This window comes from Elephas maximus, chromosome 8, assembly GCF_024166365.1.
Source record: "Elephas maximus indicus isolate mEleMax1 chromosome 8, mEleMax1 primary haplotype, whole genome shotgun sequence".
In the NCBI taxonomy this organism is placed as follows: Eukaryota; Metazoa; Chordata; class Mammalia; order Proboscidea; family Elephantidae; genus Elephas; species Elephas maximus.
In genome coordinates this window covers 99622100-99647509 of record NC_064826.1, presented here as the reverse complement: position 1 = coordinate 99647509, position 25410 = coordinate 99622100, and the positions used below count along the sequence as shown (strand labels likewise).

At 37.9% G+C, this 25410-nt stretch overlaps 1 protein-coding gene across 1 annotated transcript in view; it reads right to left on the bottom strand.

The window, feature by feature from the left end:
• Positions 1 to 25410, bottom strand: part of NME8 (NME/NM23 family member 8) — a 65666-nt gene that overhangs the window by 27848 nt on the left and 12408 nt on the right. Inside the window, exons 5-10 of the mRNA XM_049894511.1 lie at positions 23654 to 23770; positions 16616 to 16682; positions 15041 to 15114; positions 9294 to 9386; positions 7947 to 8143; positions 495 to 670 (exon numbers count right to left, since the gene is read on the bottom strand). Of these exons, the coding sequence (XP_049750468.1) occupies positions 495 to 670; positions 7947 to 8143; positions 9294 to 9386; positions 15041 to 15114; positions 16616 to 16682; positions 23654 to 23770 (724 nt within the window). The remainder of the gene's footprint in view (positions 1 to 494; positions 671 to 7946; positions 8144 to 9293; positions 9387 to 15040; positions 15115 to 16615; positions 16683 to 23653; positions 23771 to 25410) is intronic.

Genomic DNA, 25410 nt, shown 5'->3' with positions numbered 1-25410 from the left:
AAGAATGATGATGTTAATTAATGAGTTGTGTTCTTATGCTGCCATATTCACTCTGCTATGTGCCAAATCTATGGTCAAAAACAACTAGTGCTTATTATCTACACTGGCACTTATGTTTCTCCTTGTATCTGAAGAAATAAAAAAGTAAAAAAGAAATAGACTTGGTAAATTACCTTGTTCAAGTCACACTATCAGTGAGTGGTTGGACAAAGCTTTGAACTGAGGAATTTCAGACTTGAAAGATTCCAATTTTTAGTCTTATGAAATAATTCCTCCAACGTTAATATCTACTCTAACAGAGTCACAGGTTAGAAAATGCTTTGTAAACTCTTTAACTGAAAAAATGTTATATTCATTTTTATAAGAAATTAGCAAATTAACATTAACTAAACTTCTTATTTCAGGTCTTTGCCTTCAATTTTAAAATAATGTCATTTATTTATACTAGCAATGATTCCATCTACAAAATGATCGATGTATATTTTCTTACTTACTTTTATTTTCTTTAAAGAGGTCTGGTCTAATCAACGCTAGGATCTTTTCCAATTTCATGCTTTTCATTTTTTTAAATTCAGGGAAGAAGATATCAACGAACTTGCTGACATTAATTGAATCATCTTCAACATCACAAAACTGAGATACATGTTGTCTTTCCAGGTATTCTTCTAAACTGTCAAAATCCAAAATACAATTTAAGATTATTATAAACTGAAGTTTAATAAACATGCAAATAAAGAAGACTTAAAAAATATATTAACAAATAAGTGGGGGTTTAAAAAAACAAGTAAACATTGAATTTCAAGTAAAGGCAAGTTGTATATGTCTGTCATGTCCAAGAATATGGCATTTAATTCAACTCTTTTTATTGAACCACACCAAATAAGAATCAGTGATATGATATCCTCTATTTCTGACTATCTTCAAGGATAAACAGACTTGAAGATAAAATGTTTTATTTAAAATAAAATATGTATATTTCCTCTTTGTAGAGCTTTACAAATAGTTTCTATTTTTCCTTTCAGTTTTGTCTTTGAACCAAAGGTTTTTTGGAGCACAAGCTCATTTCCTATTTTCAAATGGCTAAGACCTTTTGGGTCTTTTTTATTATTTATTTCCAATTTTATTGGAATATGCTCAGTAAATATGAGTAGTTGTTGTTGTTGTTGTTAGGTGCCATCGAGTCAGTTCCGACTCATAGCGACCCTATGCACAACGGAACGAAACACTGCCCGGTCCTGCACCATCCTTACAATCGTTGTTATGCTTGAGCTCATTGTCGCAGCCACTGTGTCAATCCACCTCATTGAGGGTCTTCCTCTTTTCCGCTGAACCTGTACTCTGCCAAGCATGATGTCCTTCTCCAGGGACTGATCCCTCTTGACAACATTCCAAAGTATATAAGACGCAGTCTCGCCATCCTTGCCTCTAAGGAGCATTCTGGCCGCAGTTCTTCCAAGACTGATTTGTTCGTTCTTTTGGCAGTCCATGGTATATTCAATATTCTTCGCCAACACCACAATTCAAAGGCGTCAACTCTTCTTCGGTCTTCCTTACTCATTGTCCTGCTTTCACATGCATATGATGTGATTGAAAACACCATGGCTTGGGTCGGGCGCACCTTAGTCTTCAGGGTGACATCTTTGCTCTTCAACGCTTTGAAGAGGTCCTTTGCAGCAGATTTGCCCAACGCAAAGCGCCTTTTGATTTCTTGACTGCTGCTTCCATGGCTGTTGATTGTGGATCCAAGTAAAATGAAATCCTTGACAACTTCAATCTTTTCTCCGTTTCTCATGATGTTGCTCATTGGTCCAGTTGTGAGGATTTTTGTTTTCTTTATGTTGAGGTGCAATCCATACTGAAGGCTGTGGTCTTTGAGCTTCATTAGTAAGTGCTTCAAGTCCTCTTCACTTTCAGCAAGCAAGGTTGTGCCATCTGCATAACGCAGGTTGTCAATGAGTCTTCCTCCAATCCTGATGCCTCCTTCTTCTTCATGTAGTCCAGCTTCTCGTATTATTTGTCCAGCATACAGATTAAATAGGTATGGTGAAAGAATACAACCCTGACGCACACCTTTCCTGACTTTAAACCAATTACTATCCCCTTGTTCTGTCTGAACAACTGCCTCTTGATCTAAGTAAAGGTTCCTCATGAGCACAACTAAGTGTTCTGGAATTCCCATTTTTTTCAGTGTTATCCGTAGTTTGTTATGATCCACACAGTCGAATGCCTTTGCATAGACAAAAATGTGAGTGGTAGTATCTTAATTTTTAAGAAATCTTTTGTTAAGGTTTTCTTTGTGAACAAAGACATCACCAATTTTTTTGTGGCTATTCCATGGAGATAAAAAGTGTCAATTTTTTAATTTTTATTTTGGGGATTTGAGATTGTATATATGAATATATTTGGATATCATATATCATAGGTCATTTACTATATGTAGTTTATGGAGTATATATTTTTCATTACTGTATATCCTGGCTTATTTCTGTGTGTTAGCAGATGTACTGAGCTCTCTCACAACAATGGTATTTTTTTCCCATTTCTCCTTATTTTTTGAATACTGTTTTCCTTTATGTATTTAGCTGTTACATTGGTTGGAGATAAGTCTTCTTATTACTGTATCTTTTTCATAAATACTGACTTTTACATTGCATCCTTCTTTATCAAGTTTAGAGCTTTTACCATTCAATTCAAATACTTTTATCTTCCCTGGCTACTTGTTTTCTGCCATACCTTTATTTTTATTTCTCTTTCTGTGTTTCTTGCAAACAACATAGATGAGTGCAGTTTTTTAAAACTTTTTGTTTTTAAAAATTTTACAATTTACCAAAAATTGCAAGACAAGGGCAATGAACTCCCAATTATACCACTGATCTAGATTCAACAACTGTTAACATTTTGCCGGATCTGTTTTCTCTCTCTTTCTACATGTTTGTGTGTGTGTGTGTGTGTGTGTGTGTGTATGCTTGTTGAGGGGAGAAAACATTTGAGGGTAAGTTGCAAACATCTTAGCCATTTACCCTCAAATGTTTCAGGAAATTTTACATTGATATAAATTATTGTTTCATAAACCATCCATATTCAAATTTTACCAATTTCCCAATACTCTCCTTTATAGCAGTCTTTTTTTTTTTTTTTTTTCTTAATCCAGGTTCATGCATTGCATTTAGTTGTCCTGTCTCCTTAGCCTCCTTTAATGCCTAACAGTGTGTCAGTTGTTTTTTGTCTTTCATGATACTGGTATCTTTAAGAGTCTAGGCCAGATGTTTTGTAGCGTTCCTCATTTTGGATGTACCCAATGGATGAACTGTTGGCAGGAATACTCCATAGTGATGTGTCCTGCTTGGTACATCGTGATAGGAAGTGTACAATGTCTGTTTTTCCCAATATTGGTGATATTGATGTGGTTAATGTAGTATCTTCCAATTTTCTCCACTGAAAAGCTACCATTTTCTCCACTTAAATAATAAGTTACCTGTGGGGACATTATTATTATTATTTATTTATTATACTTTAAGTGAAAGTTTACAAATCAAGTCAGTCTCTCATACAAAAACCTATACACATCTTGCTATGTTCTCCTAGCTGTGCTCCCCCAAGGAGACGGCACACTCCTCCACTCCACCCTGTATTCCCTGTGACTGTTCAACCAGCTCCTGTCCCCCTTTGCCTTCTCATCTCGCCTCCAGACAGGAGCTGCCCACAGAGTCTCATGTGTCTACTTGAGCCAAGAAGCTCACTCCTCACCAGTGTCATTTTCTGTCTTATAGTCCAGTCCAATCTGTGGGAACATTATTTGAAATAGTGTAAATATTTTTATACCTGGTTTTAGTGCCCCTTGAGGATTCTTATCTAAATCAGTTATTACTATGATGGTTTTAGTGAGTTCAGTTTTTTTTTTTTTTAACATAATCTGGTAATCTCTAGATTAGATTTATGACAGAATGAAATCTTTTAATATTTAGTATACAGCCATACATTTGATTTTCTTCCTTCCACATTACTTTATACATCTATTTATTTGACATTGTGGCTTCTTCTTTATTCTTTTCCTGATCCGATCAAGTTGCTATTCCTTTCTTGCCCTACCCCTAACCCCATTAATGTGGAAGTTGTACTACACCTGTGCACAGAACTAATGTTTAACATCTTTTACCTGCTCTCATAACCAGACACATATATTCCAATTATAAATTGCATCCTGGTACTCTATTTCAGTCTTTAACACTACACTTGTTCTCCCTTTCCTTTTTGTCTCCTCTTTTGTAAGTTTATATTTATCCTTCATGTTTAGGGTTTTATCCCAGGATTTGCCCAAATCTGTGTTTTTTGTATCAGCCCAGGCTAGACCACTATAAACTCTTTCAGTCAACAGACTCATATCTTTTTTTTTTTCTTCTTTATTTCAGGGAAATTTTTTTTTCTGTTATTTGCCGAATTATAGCTTCACCACCTTCACTCTTTTTCTCAGTATAGACTTTCCCTCATTAGCACATTCATTCTCCCAGATATATTCTCTAGATTGCTTACTGATGCTCTTGTGATTTCTACCTCATTTTTTGTTCTGTACTTCGAGCTATTCCTGCATCTGATTTTCCAAGTCTCAAATGACTATCAGACCCTCTAATTCTCCTCTGAATTTCTAGGTCAAATTATGATTTTTATAATTCAAATTAAAAGCAATTTTTTTTAGTCTGTCCTGTACTTGTATTTCAAGTATTATTATTATCATTTAGGATTTGTCTGTCTCTTTTATCAGTTCTCGTTCACTGGACATGTGTTTTGATTGCTGTGTAGGTCTTTCTCTGGCTGCTAGGCTCCCTTAAGTAGGTAGTTGTTTTCCTTTGTTGGCTCACTAACCTAGCTCTGTTTATTAAGAGTACTAAGTGGTGGAACTCCTGTAGATAGAAGGCAAAGTGGCCTCTAGGCTATGCGCTGTGCTGTAGAAGCCAGAAGGCTGTCATTCCCTGCAGGAACAAGTGGAAAAAGCCCAGAGTGCTGGGTTTCAAGGACAATGAATTCGGTAATTCCACTCGGCTCCATCTTGGCATTTCAGGGGTCAGGAACCCAGCGAAGTCCAATATCACCCTTCCTTTTGGACATCACAAGTCTGTGTTAGCTCTTCCCAGGGTCTGTGGTCTGTCTCCAGGTTCTGATCTCCTGGGCTCAGATCTTTCCTCGAGGCACACACCAAGCCCTCAGTGGAAAAAGTACCACAGCATTTTTTCTGTATCTTTTGTTGAGGACCTAAATAGAGCAGAACAGGTTGGCCACTTCTGTCATGGAGAAACTTTCCTCCAGGCGATGCAGGTTCACAAACTTCAAGCATTTGTCTGTGCAGGGATAACCAACCTGACAAAGACGTGGGGCTCATGTTCATGGAAACAGTTGCTGCTGAGTCTGACAAAAACAATTCAGAGTAGAATTGTGCTCCGTAGGGTTTTCAATGGCTATGATCTTCCAGAAATAGACTGCCAGGTCTTTCTTCTGAGATGTTTCTGAGTGGGTTCCATCCATCAATCTTTTGGTTAGCAGCTGAGCGCTTAACTGTTTGTACCACCCAGAGACCCCTTCATGTTTATGGACGGGACCACCTAGTACCCCCAGTCTACTTGCTCTGGTTTGAACAACCATTTCAGCTCACCTGCCAAGCCCCAAAGAGGAGAGAGAGGATGCTCTGAGATGCGGGAAGAGGGTGGCAATAAAAAGTAGAAGTAAACAAATGTGTAAATTAATCTTGAGAGTTTCTGCCCTCTAATTTTTCAGGTTCTAGGTCTACTTAAAGTACGTCAGGTGGATGTGGATGGCACTTGTTGAGCCTGGCCTCCAGAAAAGAGATGTAAAATTCCAGCTCTATACTAGCACCAGGGGCCCTGGTGGCACAGAGGGTAAAGTGCTTGGCTGTTAACCAAAAGGTTGGTGGTTCAAACCTACCAGCCACTCCACAGCAGAAAGATGTGTTACTCTGCTTCCATAATGATTTATAGCCTTGGAAATCTTATGGGGGCAGCTCTACTCTGTCCTATAAGGTCCCTGTATGTCGAATTCAACTTGACGCAGTGGGTTTGGTTTTTGAGAAACCCTGGTGGCATAGTGGTTAAGTGCTATGCCTGCTAACCAAAAGGTCGGCAGTTCAAATCCACCAGGCGCTCCTTGGAAACTCTATGGGGCAGTTCTACTCTGTCCTATAGGGTTGCTGAGTCTGAATCTACTCAACAGCAGTGGGTTTGGATACTAGCACCATTCCATGCTGCCCTCTTGTGGCTATTGCTCAGGATAAACATGGGCCGAGGAAAAAACTGAATCTCTAAGTTTAGGAAGTAGCAGCCCTGGTGGTGCAGTGGATAAAGTGCATGGCTGCTAACTGAAAGGTGGGTGAGTTGGTGGTTTGAACCCACCAGCAGCTTCACAGGAGAAAGATGTGGTAGACTACAGCCTTGGAAATCCTATGGGGCAGTTTTACTCATCCTATAGGGTTGCTATGATTTGGAATAGACTCATTGGCAATGGGCTTGGTTTTTTGGTTTTTAAGTTTAGGAAGAAAATACTACAGACTTTGTCAAAACAAGACTTCCACATCTCATTCCACCACCATGTTTCCAATTAAAATGTCTAAATTGTTCCTGTCATTATATGGGTTTTGAAAAAGTGGGGACAATAGCTTCAAAGTTGGATCCAGTGGGGACTTTTTACCTGAAATATAGCACCAATGGGATGGCAACTTCGCTTTTACCGGTTGCATTAATGAGTGTTTCATAGAACAGTTTTTTCTTTTAATGGCTCATAAATTCTGGTATGAAATTCGACACGTTTTTAAACCCAACGCTCTCACCCAAACCTTTCTCCTGTCCGCTTATTATAATTTTCCCCTCAAAACCCTGAAAATAACTAGTGCTGTTTACAAAGCCCTTTGTCAGAAGCTGATTTTCTTTATGAGTCTCTCCCCTGGGTGGTGCAAATGATTAACATGGTTGGAGGTTTGAATCCACTCAAAAGAGCCTCCAAAAAAAAAAAAGGCCTGACCATCTACTTTAAAAAAATTAGTCACTGAAAACCCTATGGATCACAATTCTACTGTGACACACATGGGGTCATCCTGAGTTTGAACTGGTTTTATCCTGTTTAAAACTTAGAATTAATGTTATTTGGGGCCTTCTCACTACCTAGAAAAATATGACAGCTCCAGGAACCAGTAGATAGAGCTACTCAAGACAAACCACTACAATTCATTAATAAGGCAACAAAGAAAGTTCTGGAGATTCACAACCAGAAAACGCAGTGGCAATTGGCTACCAAGCAGGAGGAGACACATCCTCTGAAGTCGCAAGACTCAGTGACTTTAACTACGTTCCTATTCACCCACCTTTATTACAGTCACAGCTCTAACTGTGTGTCGAATTCTTTGGATATCCTGAGTCTTCAGGGAAATAAAAGGCACAAATGGCAACACATAAAGCCAACATGTGCATGTTACTTATGCTCATTTTCAAATATAATTTTAAAAGCTCATTAACAAAAATATATAACCATTTTGTTCTCAGCATTTTATAACTACTAACTGCCCTAAGTCAAGCAGCAAACTATGCTTCATGTCTTTAGGATACAAGGAAGGTGGAAGTGGGATGGGGACATGGAAGTGGAGACTGGATTGGGAAGGATTATGAAGAGTCCCAAACTACCCCTCCAGCTCCAGGCTACGATGCTAGACTGATGTGCCTAACTTTATAAATACAAGCAGGGAAAATTCTTTCCTCTCTAATTCTCTTGATATAAACTTTCAGGGCAATCCCAGGCTTGCTGAATATACAATATTACTCAGTTGACTAGAAGAAATACTTGAGACTTCATCATAAAAATGCTTTGACTTAGATCTTGAGATATTTGGACATTACATTTCATTATTTAATAACACATTGTAAATATTAAATTTTCTGGTCTTGAGCTACCTGTCTTGTTTCTTCTTCATCTCTGCAGATGTGCCCTCATCTTCGACCTCGGGGTGGTCTTCAGACGGTTCTTCAGATTGGGTCTCTGGTTCAGATTCATGTTCTTCAAAGGGAGCCTGTTGTTGATTTCCTTGTGAGATAACTAGAATGTAGCTTATGCCAGTTGTCATAAATGAGACAAAATCTTCAAAGTCAGGCTACAAAATAAAATTAAAAGCTGTTTATTCAGGTTTCTCAACTGGATGAACTAAAATGGCAGCACTAACCAAGTCAAGTGAAATGTACCCCTTTGTGATCATTGGGTAAGAGAATGTTATCCTTATAAACTCCCTGTTAATAAACAAATCTTTGAAGGATAGATGTTCACTGAGAGCAGGGATTGATCTTAAAGACAGACTAATAACATGGTTCTCAAACTTTAGCGTGTATCCAAATCATCTGGAGGGCTTACTAAAACAGATTGCTAAAGCCCAGCCCCAGAGTCTGATTTGGGATTTTGGGTGGGGCTCAGGCATTCAATTTTCTAAAAAGTTCCCCGGTGATGCTGATGCAGCTGATCCAGCCCTCTTCCTTTACATGTGTAGAAGCTGGGGTCCAGAGAGACTGAGTTATGCAGCTAGTTCTAGAAAGCGCTGTCCAATAGAGCTTTCTGATACGATGGATATGTTCTTCCTTACTGTACAACACAGTAGCCACAGGTAGCTATAGAGCACTTGAATGTGGTTTGTGCAATCGAGACACTGAATTTTTAATTTTATCTAATTTTAATTCATTTAAATTCAAATAACCATATGTATGTAGTGCCTACCATACTGAGCAGTGTAGTTCTAGAAACAAGGTTTCCTGATTTCCAAGCCAGTGCACTTTCCAGTACACAGCACTGCCTTTATTATATAATCCAGGTGAAGGAGAATTAAAGAAATAGTTTGAGAGAAAGACCTTTAGGTAGAGACAGGGTAAAGTAATCCTCTGTAGTTTATGACAAGGAAACTTCAACCCAGGGTAAGAATGTATAGGAAAGGACTGGATATTCACTTCTAGAATGTTGATACAGAGAGTCTTGGAGATCATGAAATAAAGAGGTCTTCACACACACACATACACACACACACACACACAACAGAATCAGGCCATCCAGTTGTGCTCAGCCACCACTATTTCTCCTGGGGATTTCCCCATAGCTGCCATCACTGGCATCACCATGATATTGACACTAACAAGGACATCTGGAACTTACTTGTTTGGTCACACTTACTGAGTTTCTATAATGAGAATCCAAAAAGCTTATGGTAACCCATTGTATTAAAAAAAAAAAGTTTGATTTGTTTTTTTTTTAAACTTTCTTACCTGGTCTGCCATTTGACTATAGAAGTCCCTAACATTTTCTTCAGTGAGCCTTCTCTTATCTTCTGCTTCTATGACAAATCCTGCCTTTGTAATCTTCCATTGGAGAGTAAGGTCAGATCCAGAAGTGTTGTGGGACCACATGTAAGACAAGTCAAGGACATTTATTTCCTGGGCTTAACAAACCACCCAGATTTGAATGTGTTTTGTGTAAAGACCTCAGCAGGATCTATAGGTTTCAAGCTGCTAAAAATATATAAACAAAGAGGGCCCTTTTCACTCCCTCCAGATATCTGGGTTGTCAAGGCTTGTACCAGAGATTCGGCATATTTCTGTTATTTAAGTGGACTGCCTTTGAATATATACAAACTAACTGAATTCCAAGGAAAGACATAGCATTCTAAATAGTTCCTAAAGACATAAATTTGAAAGCACTTTTTAGTCGCTATTTTCAAAATTGTTTTAAATTTCTTTTAGTCCTTAATTTGTTAAACCAAAAAACCAAACCAAAGTCAACACTATAGGACAGAGTATAACTGCCACATAGGGTTTCCAAGGAGCACCTGGTGGATTTGAACTGCTGACCTTTGGGTTAGTAGCCGTAGCTCTTAATCACTACACCACCAGGGTTTCCAATTTGCTAAAGCTATTTTTTATAGCATATATTCTAGAATTTGTTAAAGTTACAGCACACATGTTATTAAAGCACACACACACACACAAACATATACATATAAATTATTAGGAAGGCAGGATTTAAGATTTAATCATGCTTTTTTTTTTTACTTATTTTAGGAGTCCCTGTATGATACAAATGTTAAGCACTCATCTAACTAAAAGGTCGGCTGTTGAAATCCACCCAGAGGCACCTTGGCAATCCACTTCCAAAAGCTTGTAGCCATTGAAAACCGTATGGAATGCAGTTCTACTCTGAAACACATGGGGTTGCCATGAGTTGAAATCAACTCAATGTTAACTTTTTTTTTACTTATTTGAATGAAAATTTAATATAATGCCAAAATTCCATGTGCATGTCCCTCAAGAATAATAAAATGTAACAAATGGAAGTTTGGATGGAAATATAACAAGGCAAATGAGATACTAAGCAATTAAATACGAACAGAAACTGGGTTCGAAGCAACTCAATAATTGCATTAAATGATACCATCAATATGAGCTTAATTTGATTTGCGAGCATCCAGCACCAGCTACATTCTGCATCTAGTATGAAAACAAACACTGTACTGGTTCCAATGGCTTTTTGGTGTTACAGATCATTAGTTACATCTGTGTGAATAATCTCCTAAAAAACGTTCCTTTCGAACAAAGTTTAAAACTCAAATCATGTCTTTGTTAAGTTAGTTAGTGCCTGAAAACAGTAAATAAAATCTAAGTAATACTGAAACTCAGTAACTCCTCCTTTACAGTAGTTGAAAAATGCCTGTGTTCATTTCCTTTTTGTTCAAAATATTCCACATTCCTTATTTTATCTGTTATGTTGCCTTTTACTACAATTCAGAAAAGTAAGGTCTTTAGTAGATATTCATTACATCTCAAAAATATTTATTACTCTGAAGCAAAAAAATTAGGATGAATTGATGATTAACAGCATTGTATTAACTAAAAGAACTATATATTTTGAGAACCTTCACCATCATGGCTATTAAAACATACTCTAATAAGGAACAGTAAACCATTGGTATATGATATTATTTTTGAAAGGTGTTATAAAATATAACCGATTTATGGGGGAGTGAGGTACAGTTTGGTGCACTCCTTTGACAAACGATAGAAAATGGAAAGTAAGGCTACCTTTATAGAGTCATATTGATGAAATCAACACATAATTGGAGGAAAATATGTGTGTCCCATGACCTCTGTACCATCTATTTTATTATAGGTTTTTTTTTACTTTCTCAAAAAAAAAAAAAATTACTGTCTTTTTTTATTGTTGTTGAGAATATACACAGCAGAATACATACCAATCCAACATTTTCTACATATACTATTCAGTGACACTCATTGCATTCTTCAAGTTGTGCAACCATTCTTACCCTCCTTTTCCAAATTGTTCCTCCCCTATTAACATGAATACACTGCTCCCTAAATTTCCTAACTAATCTTTCAAGTTGCTGTTGTCAATTTGATCCTTTATAGATAGTTCTTTAAAAAAGCACAAAGCTCAAGGCAGACAGTCTTTATTAATTAAGCTAAACTAAAGAAGATTTCAGGGGATATTCTTGGTTCAATGTTTAAAGGTTACCTCAGGGCAATGCTTTTGGGGTTCAACCAGTTTCAATGACTCCAGAAAGTCTAGATTCCGTGAAAATTTGAAATTTGCTTCTGCATTTTCCCCCTTTTGATCAGGATTCTTCTATAGAATCTTTGATCAAAACGATCAGTAATGGTAGCCAGGCACCATCCAGTTCTTCTGGTCTCGTGGCAAAGGAGGCAATTGTTCATGGAGACAAAAAAAAAAAAACCCAGTGCCGTCAAATTGATTCCAACTCATAGCGACCCTATAAGACAGAATAGAACTGCCCCATAGAGTTTCCAAGGAGCGCCTGGCGGATTTGAGCTGCCGACCCTTTGGTTAGCAACTGTAGCACTTAACCACTACGCCACCAGGGTTTCCTCATGGAGACAATTAGCAACAAATTCCATTTCTTCCTCCTATTCCTGACTCTTCTTTTTTCCTCTGTTGCTCTAAGTGAATAAAGACCAATCGTTGTGACTTGGATGGCTGCTTACAAGCTTTTAAGACCCCAGACACTACAAAACAAACTAGGATGTAGAATGGAAGCACTAAACATGATATTAGGTCAATTAACTGGGATGTCCCATGAAAACATGACCCCAAACCTCCAAACCAAGAAACCAAATCCCATGAGGGATTTGGTTGTACATAAGAAATCTCAGCAGCTGCGCTTTTGTTGTTGTGAATATATCTATCACACAACTTTTGCCAATTCAATATAACTATTCACAGGTGTACACCTTATTGACATCAATTACATTAATAGGCTGTGTAACCCTTACACTTAATCAGTGCTAATTTACCATCAATGCCAATTGAAACTCAGTGCTCCAAAAGCAATAACCACAACTGTTCCCCTTCCTCCTACCCCTGGTAACCACTAATATACTTTGGTCTCTATGCATTTGCCTGTTTTTCTCTTTTTATATAATTTTACAATATTTGTCCTTTTGTGATTGACTTTTTTCACTAAGCATAATGTCTTCCAGCTCCATCGATATTGTAGCATGTATCAGGACTTCATTTCTCTTTCTGACTAAGTAGTATTCCATTGCATGTTTGTACCACATTTTGTTAATCCATTCATCTGCTGATGGGAATTTAGGTTGTTTTCAGCTTTTGGCTATTGTGAATACTGTTGCGATGAACAAGGGTGTACGTATCTCAGTTCCCATCACTGCTTTCAAGTCCCGTTGGTATATTCCTAGAAGAGCTATCGGATCATACGGTAGTTCTATTTTTAGTTTTTTTGAGGAACCACCATACTATTTTCTCCAAGGGTTATGTACCATTTTGCATTTCCACCAGCAATGGATAAATGTTTCAATGTCCTCACATCCTCATCAACATTTTTTTTTACCTTAGCCATTCTAGTGGCTGTAAAACAATATTTCATTGTCATTTTGATTTGCATATTTTTGATGGCTAAAGATGTTGAGCATCTTTTCATGTGTTTGTTGGCTATTTGAATACCCTTTTTGGTGAAATGTCTCCACAAGTCCTTTGCCCATTTTTTGATTGGGTTATTTGCCTTTTTGTTGTTAAGTTGTTGAAGTTTTACACACACACACACACACACACACACACACACACAGGTTACTAGGTTGTAAACAGATATATGGTTTCTGGAGATATTCTCCCAATGGGTAGCTTGTCTTTTCACTCTTTTGGTAAAGTCTTTTGAAGAACAAAAGTATTTAATTTTTATGAGGTTTCATTTATTTATTCTGTCTTTTGCTGTTCATGCTTTTGTTATCATATCAGATAATCCATTGTTAGAAGCTAGGCCTGATAGCCTTGCCCCTGCATTTTCTTCTAAGAGTGTTATGGTTTTATTTTTCACATTTAGGTCCTTAACCCATTTTGAATTTGTTTTTATATAGGGTGTGAGGCATGGATCCTGTTTCATTTTTCTGCATGTAGAAATCCAATTTTCCCAGCATCATTTATTGAAAAGACTCTTCTTTCCCCATTGAATGGACTTAGCACCCTTGTCAAAAATCAGTTGACCATAGGTGTGTGGGTTTATTTATGAACTCTCGATCTGTTCCATTAATCTATGTGTCTATTATTACACCATTACCAGGCTATTTGATTACTGTAGCTGTAAAATATGTTTTGAGATCAGAAAGTGTGAGTTCTCTATTTTGTTCTTCTCCTTCAAAATTTATTTAAATATTTGGGGCCACTTGCTATTCCATATAAAGATGACAACTGGTTTTGCTATTTCTGTAAAGAAGGCTGTCAGAATTTTGATCAGGTGTTTTATTGCAGCTTAATCAATGTAAATACAGCTACAGCTAAAGAATGAATGCCTGATAGGATGTTCATCAAGAGATACACAACCCTTCCACAGGCCAAATCCAGCCTACCACCTGTCTTTGTAAATAAAGTTTTCTTGGAACATAGCCATGCCCGTTCATTTACATATTATCAGTGGCCACTTTCTTGATGCTATGCTGGAGTTGAGTAGTTGCAACAAAGCCATTATGCCCTGCAAAGTTGAAAATAGTTACTATCTAGCCCTTTACAGAAACTGTTTGCTGACCTCTGGCTTAGAATAAAATCTTTCTCTAAAAAAAATTGGATTTATTTTGGCTCTATGGAGAAACATTAAATGCTCCCTTAAACTATCATGTATCTACAAGGACGACACGTTGGTGACAACATACAGAGAAGAACCCAAGCTAACAAGAGCTATTAACAAGATTGCATTGTTAATAATTAAACATAAAATATATTTAATACAATTCAATATAAAAATATAACTTTTACAATTTATATGTAATACTAGTACCAAAGAAAAAACAAACCCATTGCCATCAAATCAATTCCAACTTATAGCAACCCTATAGGACAGAGTAGAACTGCCTCAGAGGGTTTCCAAGGAGTGGCTAGTGGATTCAAATTGCCCTCCTTTATTGTTAGCAGCCATAGCTCACCACAGCTCTTAACCACTGTGCCACGAGGGCTCCTATCTAGTAGTGGTAGAGCAGGGTTATTTAAACAAGGATGCATGAGTAAATGGAGTCTTTTGTTCAGAAAAAAAAAAATTCAAAAACTTTAGAGTTACTTAACACCAGCAGTTCATTATATTCTATTTTACTCTAAATGATAGACTTGTCTACAGATTGACAATTAAGCGTCACCTGGTAGTGCAGTGGTTAAGAGCTTGGCTGCTAACAAAAAGTTCAGTGGTTTGAATCCACCTTGGAAACCTTGTGGGGCAGTTCTACTGTGTCCTATAGGGTCACTACGAGTCAGAATTTACTTCACAGGAATGTTTGTTTTTGTTTTTGGATGGTGCGAATGGTTAGCATTACCAGCTACTAACTAAAAGCTTGGTAGTCTTTAAGTAAGGCCTGGTCACCTACTTCCGAAAAATCGGCCAGTTCTACTCTGACACATATGAGGTCACCATGAGTGGAAATGGACTCAATGGCACCTGGAATTTTGCAATTAATTTAAGCTATTGTTAGAAAATATTACTTACTTGTTCTATAATTTCTTGGGCTTTTCCACTAAACACAGCATCTGGTTTGATTATAACAATATTGTATTGTTCCTCTAGGAAAAAACAGAAGAATTTCATTTTCTTGACATGAGTCTGGATAATGAAAAGTTTGGCGATTGGAAATGTAAATCCCTAACGTCTAGTGAGTTTTTGTCCACTGATAGCTCTGTATCTTATTACAGCATTTCAACTACCAAAGGTTTTCTACTTAGAATCAAAGTGTAGTTATATTTGTGTACAGGACAAAAATTCACAAGAGGTTTTAGTCAATAAGTAAAAAGATGAGTAGGTAGACACTGGTGAGTTTTCATTTGGATTTTGATTCAAAGCCTTAGATTCATACCCATGATCCATCCAGTTCAATATCTGTATGAGTGGAGTTTCAACTTTCCATTACGCAAGGACAGATTATAAACTGATCTCGGGGGACATCTAGGTCAACTGGCGTAACATACTTCGTAAACAAAATATTCTACATCCTATTTTGGTGAGTAGCATCTGGGGTCTTAAAAGCTTGCGAGTGGCCATCCAAAATATACCTGTTGGTTCGGAGCAAAGGAGAATGAAGAAAACCGAAGACACAAGGAAAATATCAGTCCAAAGCACTAATAGGTCACATGAACCCAGAAGAGCTAGATGGTGCCCAGCTACCACCACCAATCAGTCTGGCAGGGATCACAATACAGAGTTCCGGACAAAGCGAGAGAAAAATGTAGAACAAAATTTGAATTCACAAAAACAGGCTTACTAGTCTGACAGAGACTGGTGGAACCCCCAAGACTATACGGACACCCTGCTAACTCAGAACTGAAGCCACTCCTGAAGTCTACCTTTCAGCCAAAGATTCGACAGGCTTATAAAACAATAACACACATGAGGGACATGCTTTTTAGTTCAATCAAGTATATGAAACCAAATGGGCAACATCTGCCCAAAAGCAAAGAGCAGAAGGCAGGAAGGGACAGGAAACCTGGACAAATGAATGGGCATGGGGAACCTGGAGTGTAAAAGGAAAGGCAGAGAGTGCTGACATATTGCTGGGATTGCAACCAATGTCCCAAAACAATTTGTGTATAAATTTTTGAATAAGAAACTAATTTGTGCTGTAAACTTTCACCTAAAACACACACACAAAAAAAAAGGATTACAAACTGATGGACTTACCACCTACAAATTTATCTACATTCTTATGAGTTTTTAGCTCAAGACAGCTTACTGAGCATGTCTGTTTCCCTCTCCTCCCTCCAAAGAATAAACACACACACACACATACAATCACACTGAAGGCATAAAATTGTTAGCTGCAGAATAAACAGTAGCATGGGTCATCATGGAAGAAATCATTTTAACAAATTTTTGGAAAATAACGAAGGATGAAATAAGAACTGCTATTCAGGGTAGTCATGAGAGTCTAGTCTAACCATAATTTATCTGACCAATTCCCTATTGATTAACATTGATGTTGTCACCAGCTTTTTGCAGTTTCAAAACAATACAGTAATGACATCCATGAACATTAAATTCTTGCCATTATCTTAAAGTAAATTTATTTACCAGCATTTTCACCTTGTCCTTCCCCAGCATCTTCTGTATCTGAGTCTGCAAACATAATTTCATGGTACTATGGAAAAGAAATGCAAGTAAAACACAGTTATGTTTTAATATGATGGTGAAAGAGTTTTTAGAAATTTTGTTTGTAATAAATATGTATAACCCAGGAGATAGAAGGTAAAGTGAAAATGTGCCTGTATTTACCTAGCACTATTTTTTCTCAGCTTTTTTCCACTGAAATGAAGAAAGGATATTTAAAAGTGGCACAGGGAGGCTATCAGAAATAATGCATTGGTGCTATATGGAAAAATAGTTTAAAAAAAGCATAAAATAAACTTAAGCACACAAAGAGTAAAATAAGAAACAGAGATGAACAATAAGAAAGCAGTAAACACATGGTTTGGAAGAAAGGCCTGGCAATTTACTTCCAAACCTCAGCCATTGACGACTCTATGGAGCATAGCTCTACTCTGACATACATGGGTCACCATGAGCTGGAGTTGACTTGGGGGCAACTGATTCGGTTTTTGAAACACATGGTGATCACATTAAAGTTCAAAAGGGTATTTACTAAATTTCAAGATCCATTCTTGATAATACTCTTACAAATGAGGAACAGGAAATGCCTCCTTAACCTATAAAAAATATTTTTCTCAAACCAATAGCCAATAGCCTACTAAAACGTAAAACACTAGGACAGACAGGGGTTCTTCACTTCCAGGGAAGCCCTGACTGTGTGGATGTGGTTCTGTGAACTACCTAAGAAGTTTCATACGTACGTTTTTTTGTTTGTAAGAAAGTGCATAAATTCAGAGTCTCAGTGGAATAAAGACCCTCCCCAAAGTTGGAAATCACTACCTTAAAAGCATTCATTCCTATTATAATCAGGAATAAGATAATTGTGCTAGGTACAACCTCAAATTAACTTCGCTTTTCATTTGCTAGACCTGTGTTGGCCAATATGTCAGTAGCTGACCATATAAGGCTACATGAGCTCTTAAAACGAGGTTAGTCTGAATTAAGATATGCTTACTTTTACCAGTGTAGAACACATGGCATATTTTAAAGACTTAGTATGAAAAAGATGCAAATATCTTATTAATAATTTTTATATTGAGTACATCTTTAAATTGGAAAATTTTGAGTATATTGGATAAAGTCATATATACATCTTTAATAACGCAGATGGAGTCAAGCTTTTGGGACCTTCATCTGCTGATGTGGCACGACTCAAAATGAGAAGAAACAGCTGCAAACATCCATTAATAATTGGACCCTGGAATGGTCCACAATCAACACCCAGAGCAGCAGTCAAGAAATCAAAAGACGCATTGCATTGGGCAAATCTGCTGCAAAAGACCTCTTTAAAGTGTTAAAAAGCAAAGATGTCACCATGAAGACTAAGGTGTGCCTGACCCAGCCATGGTGTTTTCAATTGCCTCATATGCATGTGAAAGCTGGACAGTGAACAAAGACCAAAGAAGGATTGATGCCTTTGAATTGCGGTACTGGCAAAGAATATTGAACATACCATGAAATGCCAAAAGAATGAACAGATCTGTCTTGGAAGAAGTACAACCAGAATGTTTCTTAGAAGCAAGGATGGCAAGACTACGTCTCACATTCTTTGGACATATTATCAACAGGGATCAGTTCCTGGAGAAGGACATCATGCTTGGTAAAGTAGAAGGTCACGGAAAAAGAGGAAGACTTTCAATAAGATGGATTGACACGGTGGCTGCAACAGTGGGTCAAGTATAACAATGATTGTGAGGATGGCGCAGGACCAGGCAGTGTTTCGTTCTGTTGTACATAGGGTCGCTATGAGTCAGAACCGACTCGACAGCACATAAAAACAACAACAACACATCTTTGAACTTAATTTCACCTGTTTCTTTTTACAGTTTTTATTGTGACTCCTAGGGAATTTTAAATGGCATGAACTACTCTGATGTGGCTTGTATTTTATTGCTATTGAACAGGGCCGTGCTAGACAAAGCAATTAGGCAATAAAGCTACATAATGGGGAGTGTTCAACAAAACGGAATAATAAATCAAACATCAATAAATTTCTCATATACACACAGCTGTTAATTAAAATAGGATGTCATTCTACGAGAAGAACCAGAACAATAAGAACAACAAAACCACAGAACAGGTTACATATGAAGAAAGCTCAAGAGAATAGGGCAATCAGGTGAGGGTTGTTTTAGATTCATCCTCCCTGACTTCAAATTCTGGTTTCACCACCAATCGCTTGTTTCTGGACGTTAAGACTTAAGTCTCTTAAAGCCTTGGTTTTATCATTTGTAAATATCTTGTAAGATGGCTGCCCGAATTAAGGGAGGAAATCTGTTTGAAGATCTTAGCAATAGCCAGTCCTCACTAATGGCTTCTGAAAGAAGTGGGAATGTGGAGGAGAAGGGGGTGAAGATTCATTGAAAAACAAGAAAACTCGAAAACGCAAAAAAAAAAAAGTTATTGGATGAGAAAAATCATTATAATAAATATAAATTTCCCTTTAAGTCATTTGTCACTTCTCTGTTGAAATGTTCATCTTTTTCTTAATGCTCAGAAATTACTTTGCATAGATTATTGACATGAGCACAGTGACACATAGAGTACATCCACTTGTCTCAGTTTGTTGCTTCCCTTGAAAGTTTTAGATAAACAAATAATCAAATCTCTCAATTCTTCCTTACTGATTTCTCTATTTTGTGATACAGTTAGAAGACCTTCCTCAACCTATAACAATATAAATGTTCACCAATATTTCCTTCAAATAGTTTTATGGTTTGTTTCTTTATATTCAATTATTTAATTCATCTGGAATTTTCTTACATACATAACATGACAAAATGACATCTTTTTTTTTCTACACCCAATATCTGTTAATATAGTTAAGCCAATATTTGTAACCCTGCTTTACTGAAGTTTCTTATGCTTTCCAGATTTGAAGTGACACTTCTTCTTATAACAAATACACATGCTGGAGCCTGTATCTTCTCCGTATTCTACGTTGCAATATTTCTAGATTAATCTCTACTGTTTCTTAATATCATACTTTCCCTTATTTTCTTTTTTTAATAACATCAGTCTCTCCTGTTTCTCTGACTATATTTCTGATCTGCTTCTTTTTTTTAGGTGGTTTAATTTCTTATGCTATTATGTTCTTATCTCTACGTGCTTTGTGGTTCATCTCATTTTAAAATGTCTTATTTCTTGTTACACAGGTAATGTATTAACACATACACACATACACGTATAGTATCTTATCAAAAGTCCCCTTTTAAAGTGTCTTTTTGCATTCATCAATCTATCCTGGCCCCTTTTCATGCCTATAAGTACAGAACTAGAATGCACTGGATAATACCCCACTGTATGCCATTGTTGTTAGGTGCCGTCGAGTCGGCTCCGACTCATAGCGACCCTATGCACAACAGAACGAAACACTGCCTGGTCCTGCACCATCCTTACAATCGTTGTTATGCTTGAGCTCATTGTCGCAGCCACTGTGTCAATCTACCTCATTGAGGGTCTTCCTCTCATCAGCTGACCCTGTACTTTGCCAAGCATGATATCCTTCTCCAGGGACTAACCCCTCTTGACAACATGTCCAAAGTATGTAAGACACAGTCTCGCCATCCTTGCTTCTAAGAAGCATTCTGGTTGTACTTCTTCTAAGACAGATTTGTTCGTTCTTTTGGCAGTCCATGGTATATTCAACATTCTTTGCCAACACCACAATTCAAAGCCTTCAACTCTTCTTCAGTCTTCCTTATTCATTGTCCAGCTTTCACATGCATATGATGTGATTGAAAATACCATGGCTTGGGTCAGGTGCACCTTAGTCTTCAAGGTGACATCTTTGCTCTTCAACACGTTAAAGAGGTCCTTTGCAGCAGATTTGCCCAATGCAATGTGTCTTTTGATTTCTTGACTGCTGCTTACATGGCTGCTGATTGTGGATCCAAGTAAAATGAAATCATTGACAACTTCAATCTTTTCTCCGTTTCTCATGATGTTGCTCATTGGTCCAGTTGTGAAGATTTTTGTTTTCCTTATGTTCAGGTACAATCCATACTGAAGTCTGTGGTCTTTCATCTTCATCAGTAGGTGGGTCAAGTCCTTTTCACTTTCAGCAAGCAAGGTTGTACCATCTGCGTAACACAGGTTGTTAATGAGTCTTCCTCCAATCCTGATGCCCTGTTCTTCATGTAGTCCAGATTCTCGGACTATTTGCTCAGCATACAGGTTGATTAAAAAAAAAAAAAAGTATGGCAAAAGGATACAGCCCTGACGTACACCTTTCCTGACTTTAAACCAGTATTCCCTTGTTCTGTTCAAACAACTGCCTCTTGATCTATGTAAAGGTTCCTCATGAGCACAATTAAGTGTTTTGGAATTCCCACTCTTCACAATGTTATCCATAATTTGTTATGATCCACACAGTCGAATGCCTTTGCATAGTCAATAAAACACAGGTAAACATCCTTCTGGTATTCTCTGCTTTCAGCCAGGATCCATCTGACATCAGCAGTGATATCCCTGGTTCCATGTCCTCTTCAGAATCCGGCCTGAATTTCTGGCAGTTCCCTATTGATAGACTGCTGCAGCCAGTTTTGAATGATCTTCAGCAAAACTTTGCTTGTGTGTGATATTAATGATATTGTTCTATAATTTCCACATTTGGTTGGATCACCTTTCTTGGGAATAGGCATAAATATGGATCTCTTCCAGTCAGTTGGCCAGGAAACTGTCTTCCATATTTCTTGGCAGAGACGAGTGATTACCTCCAGCGCTGCATCTGTTTGTTGAAACATCTCATTTGATATTCGATCAATTCCTGAAGCCTTGTTTTCCATCAATGCCTTCAGAGCAGCTTGGACTTCTTCCTTCAGTACCATCAGTTCCTGATTATATGCTACCTCTTCAAATGGTTAAACATCAACTAATTATTTTTGGTATAATGACCATGTGTATTCCTTCCATCTTCTTTTGAGGCTTCCTGCGTTGTTTAATATTTTCCCCATAGAATCCTTCACTATTGCAACTTGAGGCTTGAGTTTTTTCTTCAATTCTTTCAGCTTGAGAAATGGCGAGCATGTTCTTCTCTTTTGGTTTTCCATCTTCAGCTCTTTGCACGTCATTATAATACTTTACTTTGTCTTCTCGAGCTGCCCTTTTAAATCTTCTGTTCAGTTCTTTTACTTCATCAATTCTTTCTTTTGCTTTAGCTGCTTGATGTTTGAGAGCAAGTTTCAGTGTCTCCTCTGACATCCATCTTGGTCTTTTTCTTTCTTTCCTGTCTTTTCAATGACCTCTTACTTTCTTCATGGATGATGTCCTTGATGTCATCCCCCAACTCATCTGGTCTTCAGTCACTTGTGTTCAATGTGTCAAATCTATCCTTCAGATGGTCTCTAAATTCCGGTGGGATATACTCAAGGTCATATTTTGGCCCTTGTGGACTTGCTCTGATTTTCTTCAGTTTCAGCGTGAACTTGCATATGAGCAACTGATGGTCTGTTCCACAGTCGGCCCCTGGCCTTGTCCTGATGATGTTATTGAGCTTTTCCATCATCTCTATCCACAGATGTAGTCAACTTGATTTCTCTGTGTTCCATCTGGTGAGGTTCATGTGTATAGTCACCGTTTATGTTGGTGAAAGAAGGTATTTGCAATGAAGAAGTCGTTGGTCTTGCAAAATTCTATCATTTGATCTCCGGCATTGTTTTCTATCACCAAGGCCATATTTTCCAACTACTGATCCTTCTTTGCTTCCAATTTTTGCATTCCAATCGCCAGTAATATCAATGTATCTTGATTGCATGTTTGATCAACTTCAGACTGCAGCAGCTGATAAAAATCTTCTATGTCTTCATATTTGGCCCTAATAGTTGGTGCATAAATTTGAATAATAGTCATATTAACTGGTCTTCCTTGTAGGCGTAGGGATATTATCCTATCACTGACAGTGTTGTACTTCAGGATAGATCTTGAAATGTTGTTTTTGATGATGAATGCAACACTATTCCTCTTCGAGTTGTCATTCCCAGCATAGTAGACTATATGATTGTCCAATTCAAAATGGCCAATACCAGTCCATTTCAGCTAACTAATGCCTAGGATATCGATGTTAATGCATTCCATTTCATTTTTGATGATCTCCAATTTTCCTAGATTCATGCTTTGTACATTCCAGGTTCTGATTATTAATGGATGTTTGCAGCTGTTTCTTCTCATTTTCGGTAGTGCCACATCAGCAAATGAATGTCCCAAAAGCTTTACTTCATCCACATCATTAAAGTCGACTCTACTTTGAGGAGGCAGCTCTTCCCCAGTCATCTTTTGAGTGCCTTCCAACCTGGGGGGTTCATCTTCTAGCACTGTATCAGACAATGTTCCGCTACTGTTTATAAGGTTTTCACTGGCTAATGCTTTTCAGAAGTAGACTGCCGGGTCCTTCTAGTCTGTCTTAGTCTGGAAGCTCAGGTGAAACCTGCCCTCCATGGGTGACCCTGTTGGTATCTGAATACCGGTGGTATAGCTTCCAGCATCACAGCAACATGCAAGCCCGCACAGTACAACAAACTGACAGACACGTGGGGGCCTCACTGTAGGGATTTGTATGATTTATGACATACATTACATACATTTTATGTAATTAATTCACTGTTGAGATTCATCCTGCCTGACTTCAAATTCTGGTTTCACTATCAGTTGCTTGTTTCTGGACATAAGGCTTAAGTTTTCTTAAAGCCTTGGTTTTATCATTTGTAAATATCTCATAAGATGGCTGATTCCAAACATTTAGTGATACAGATAACAGTGCAATCAACACCCCTTTCTATATTTGTGTCACTGTCTTCTTAGGGAAAATCATTGGAGTGTAATTGCTGAATCAAAGGATATATATGTATTTTAACATTGTCAACAGGCTTCCCAGAAAGGCTATACCTAGACTCCCAGATAGATATAAAATTAGGAAAAATGTAACACATTTTTAAAATGAAAATTATCCTTGATTAAAAGTATTACCTGAGGGCGAACCATTTCACCTGCTTCAATTTTCTTTTCCTCGTTGATGAGCTGAATAACTTTGTCATTAACAAGTGGTGCGTTTGCACCCTTAACCTTTGAAATAATTTTACCATTCTACAAGAGAAAATGAAACATGAAGGAAATGTTCATTTTCAAGAAAAGTCAACAATTAACCCTTAAACTGGACTACGTTACCCTTTCCTGTTCCTCTCCCCCATCCTCTTTTAGCTACCGTAATTAGTAGCTCAAACTGTTAAGCACTGACTACTAACTGAAATGTTGGTGACTCGAACCCACCCTGGGGCTCCTTGGAAGATAAGCCTGGTGGTCTGCTTCTAAAAGGTCACAACCTTGAAAACCCTATGGAGCAGTTTTACTCTGCACACATGGAGTTACCATAAGTCAGAATAGACTCAGTAACTAACAACAACATTGTGAAAGTAAGGAGTCCCTGGGAGGGGCAAATGGTTAAGAACTGACTATGAACCCAAAGGTGAGTGCTTCAAACCCACCCAGAGGCACCTTGGAAGAGAGACCTGGTGATCTGCTTCCAAAAGGTCACAGCCTTGAAAACCCTGTGGGGCAGTTCTATTCTGCACAGATGAGGCAGCCATGAATTGGAATTGACTTGACGGCAGCTAACAACAACAATGTGAAAGAAAGTATGTCCCCATTTGGTAAACCCAGTTCTTTGAGATCTACCTTCAATTTGTCTGACCACCTGCAACGAAAGATGAGGCAACACCCTCCAGCACTTTGCAGGATTCACCACCCTACAAGAGCACGTATAGCAGGCAACCTCTCCTGAGGCATCCCTGCATTAAATTTGAACAATTCTCTACAGGCCTCTCAATGTTACCCTCCTAACTATTGTGGCACCATGCCTCTATCATCCATCTTTCAACACATATATACTGAGCACCTAGTTACTGGGCACTGTATCAGGAATGATGGTGTGGAATAACAAGCCTGGTATATGACCTAGTTAAACAACAAAGACAACACAAACATGTGAAATAGCAACCATGACGGTTGCAGTCACCAAAGATACAAAATGTTGGGAGAATCTACAAGAATTTGTCCTTGTCAAGGAGGCCAGGGGAGGTACTTTAAATATTAGAAGTTATTCTTGGGTTAATATATGAAGGATTAAAAATATGAATGATTAAAGTAAGAGATATTTAGATGAAAAGGAAAACAAAGAGCATTCTTTGTAAAGTGAACAGCAGATGCAAAGTCCTAGCTGGAAGGGCATATGGTAAGTGAGGTCAGCAGAGACAGAGAAGGGAGCCTGGTAGGAGCTAAAGGCCCACAGCCAGGGGAGATAGGTGGGAAGACAGTTGTGGACAAGAAAGGATGCAGCCTTCATCCTAAGTGCAGTCAGAAGGCTTTGGAATGTTTAAACACAGGCAGAATTGTTGTTCACAAAGATCACTTTATCTACTGCGTGGAGAAAAAGTTGGGGCAGGGGGAGGTAAGAGAGAGTGTTTGTACAGCAGTTAGAAATTATTCTAGATGTGAAGATGAGAAACAATGGTGGCTCAGTCTACAGCAGTGGTAATGGTGGTGGAGATGGAAAAAGTAGATAGGGACAAGGGAGATTTGGGCAGTGAGACTGACAGGTCCAAGGGATGGTTTGGATTGGGTGTGATATAAAGAGGAGTGACTAGGATGACTCTCCTATTTTTGGCTTGAGAACTGGATAAATTGTATTATTTGCCAAATGAGGAGACACTGGAAGAAGACAATGTTTT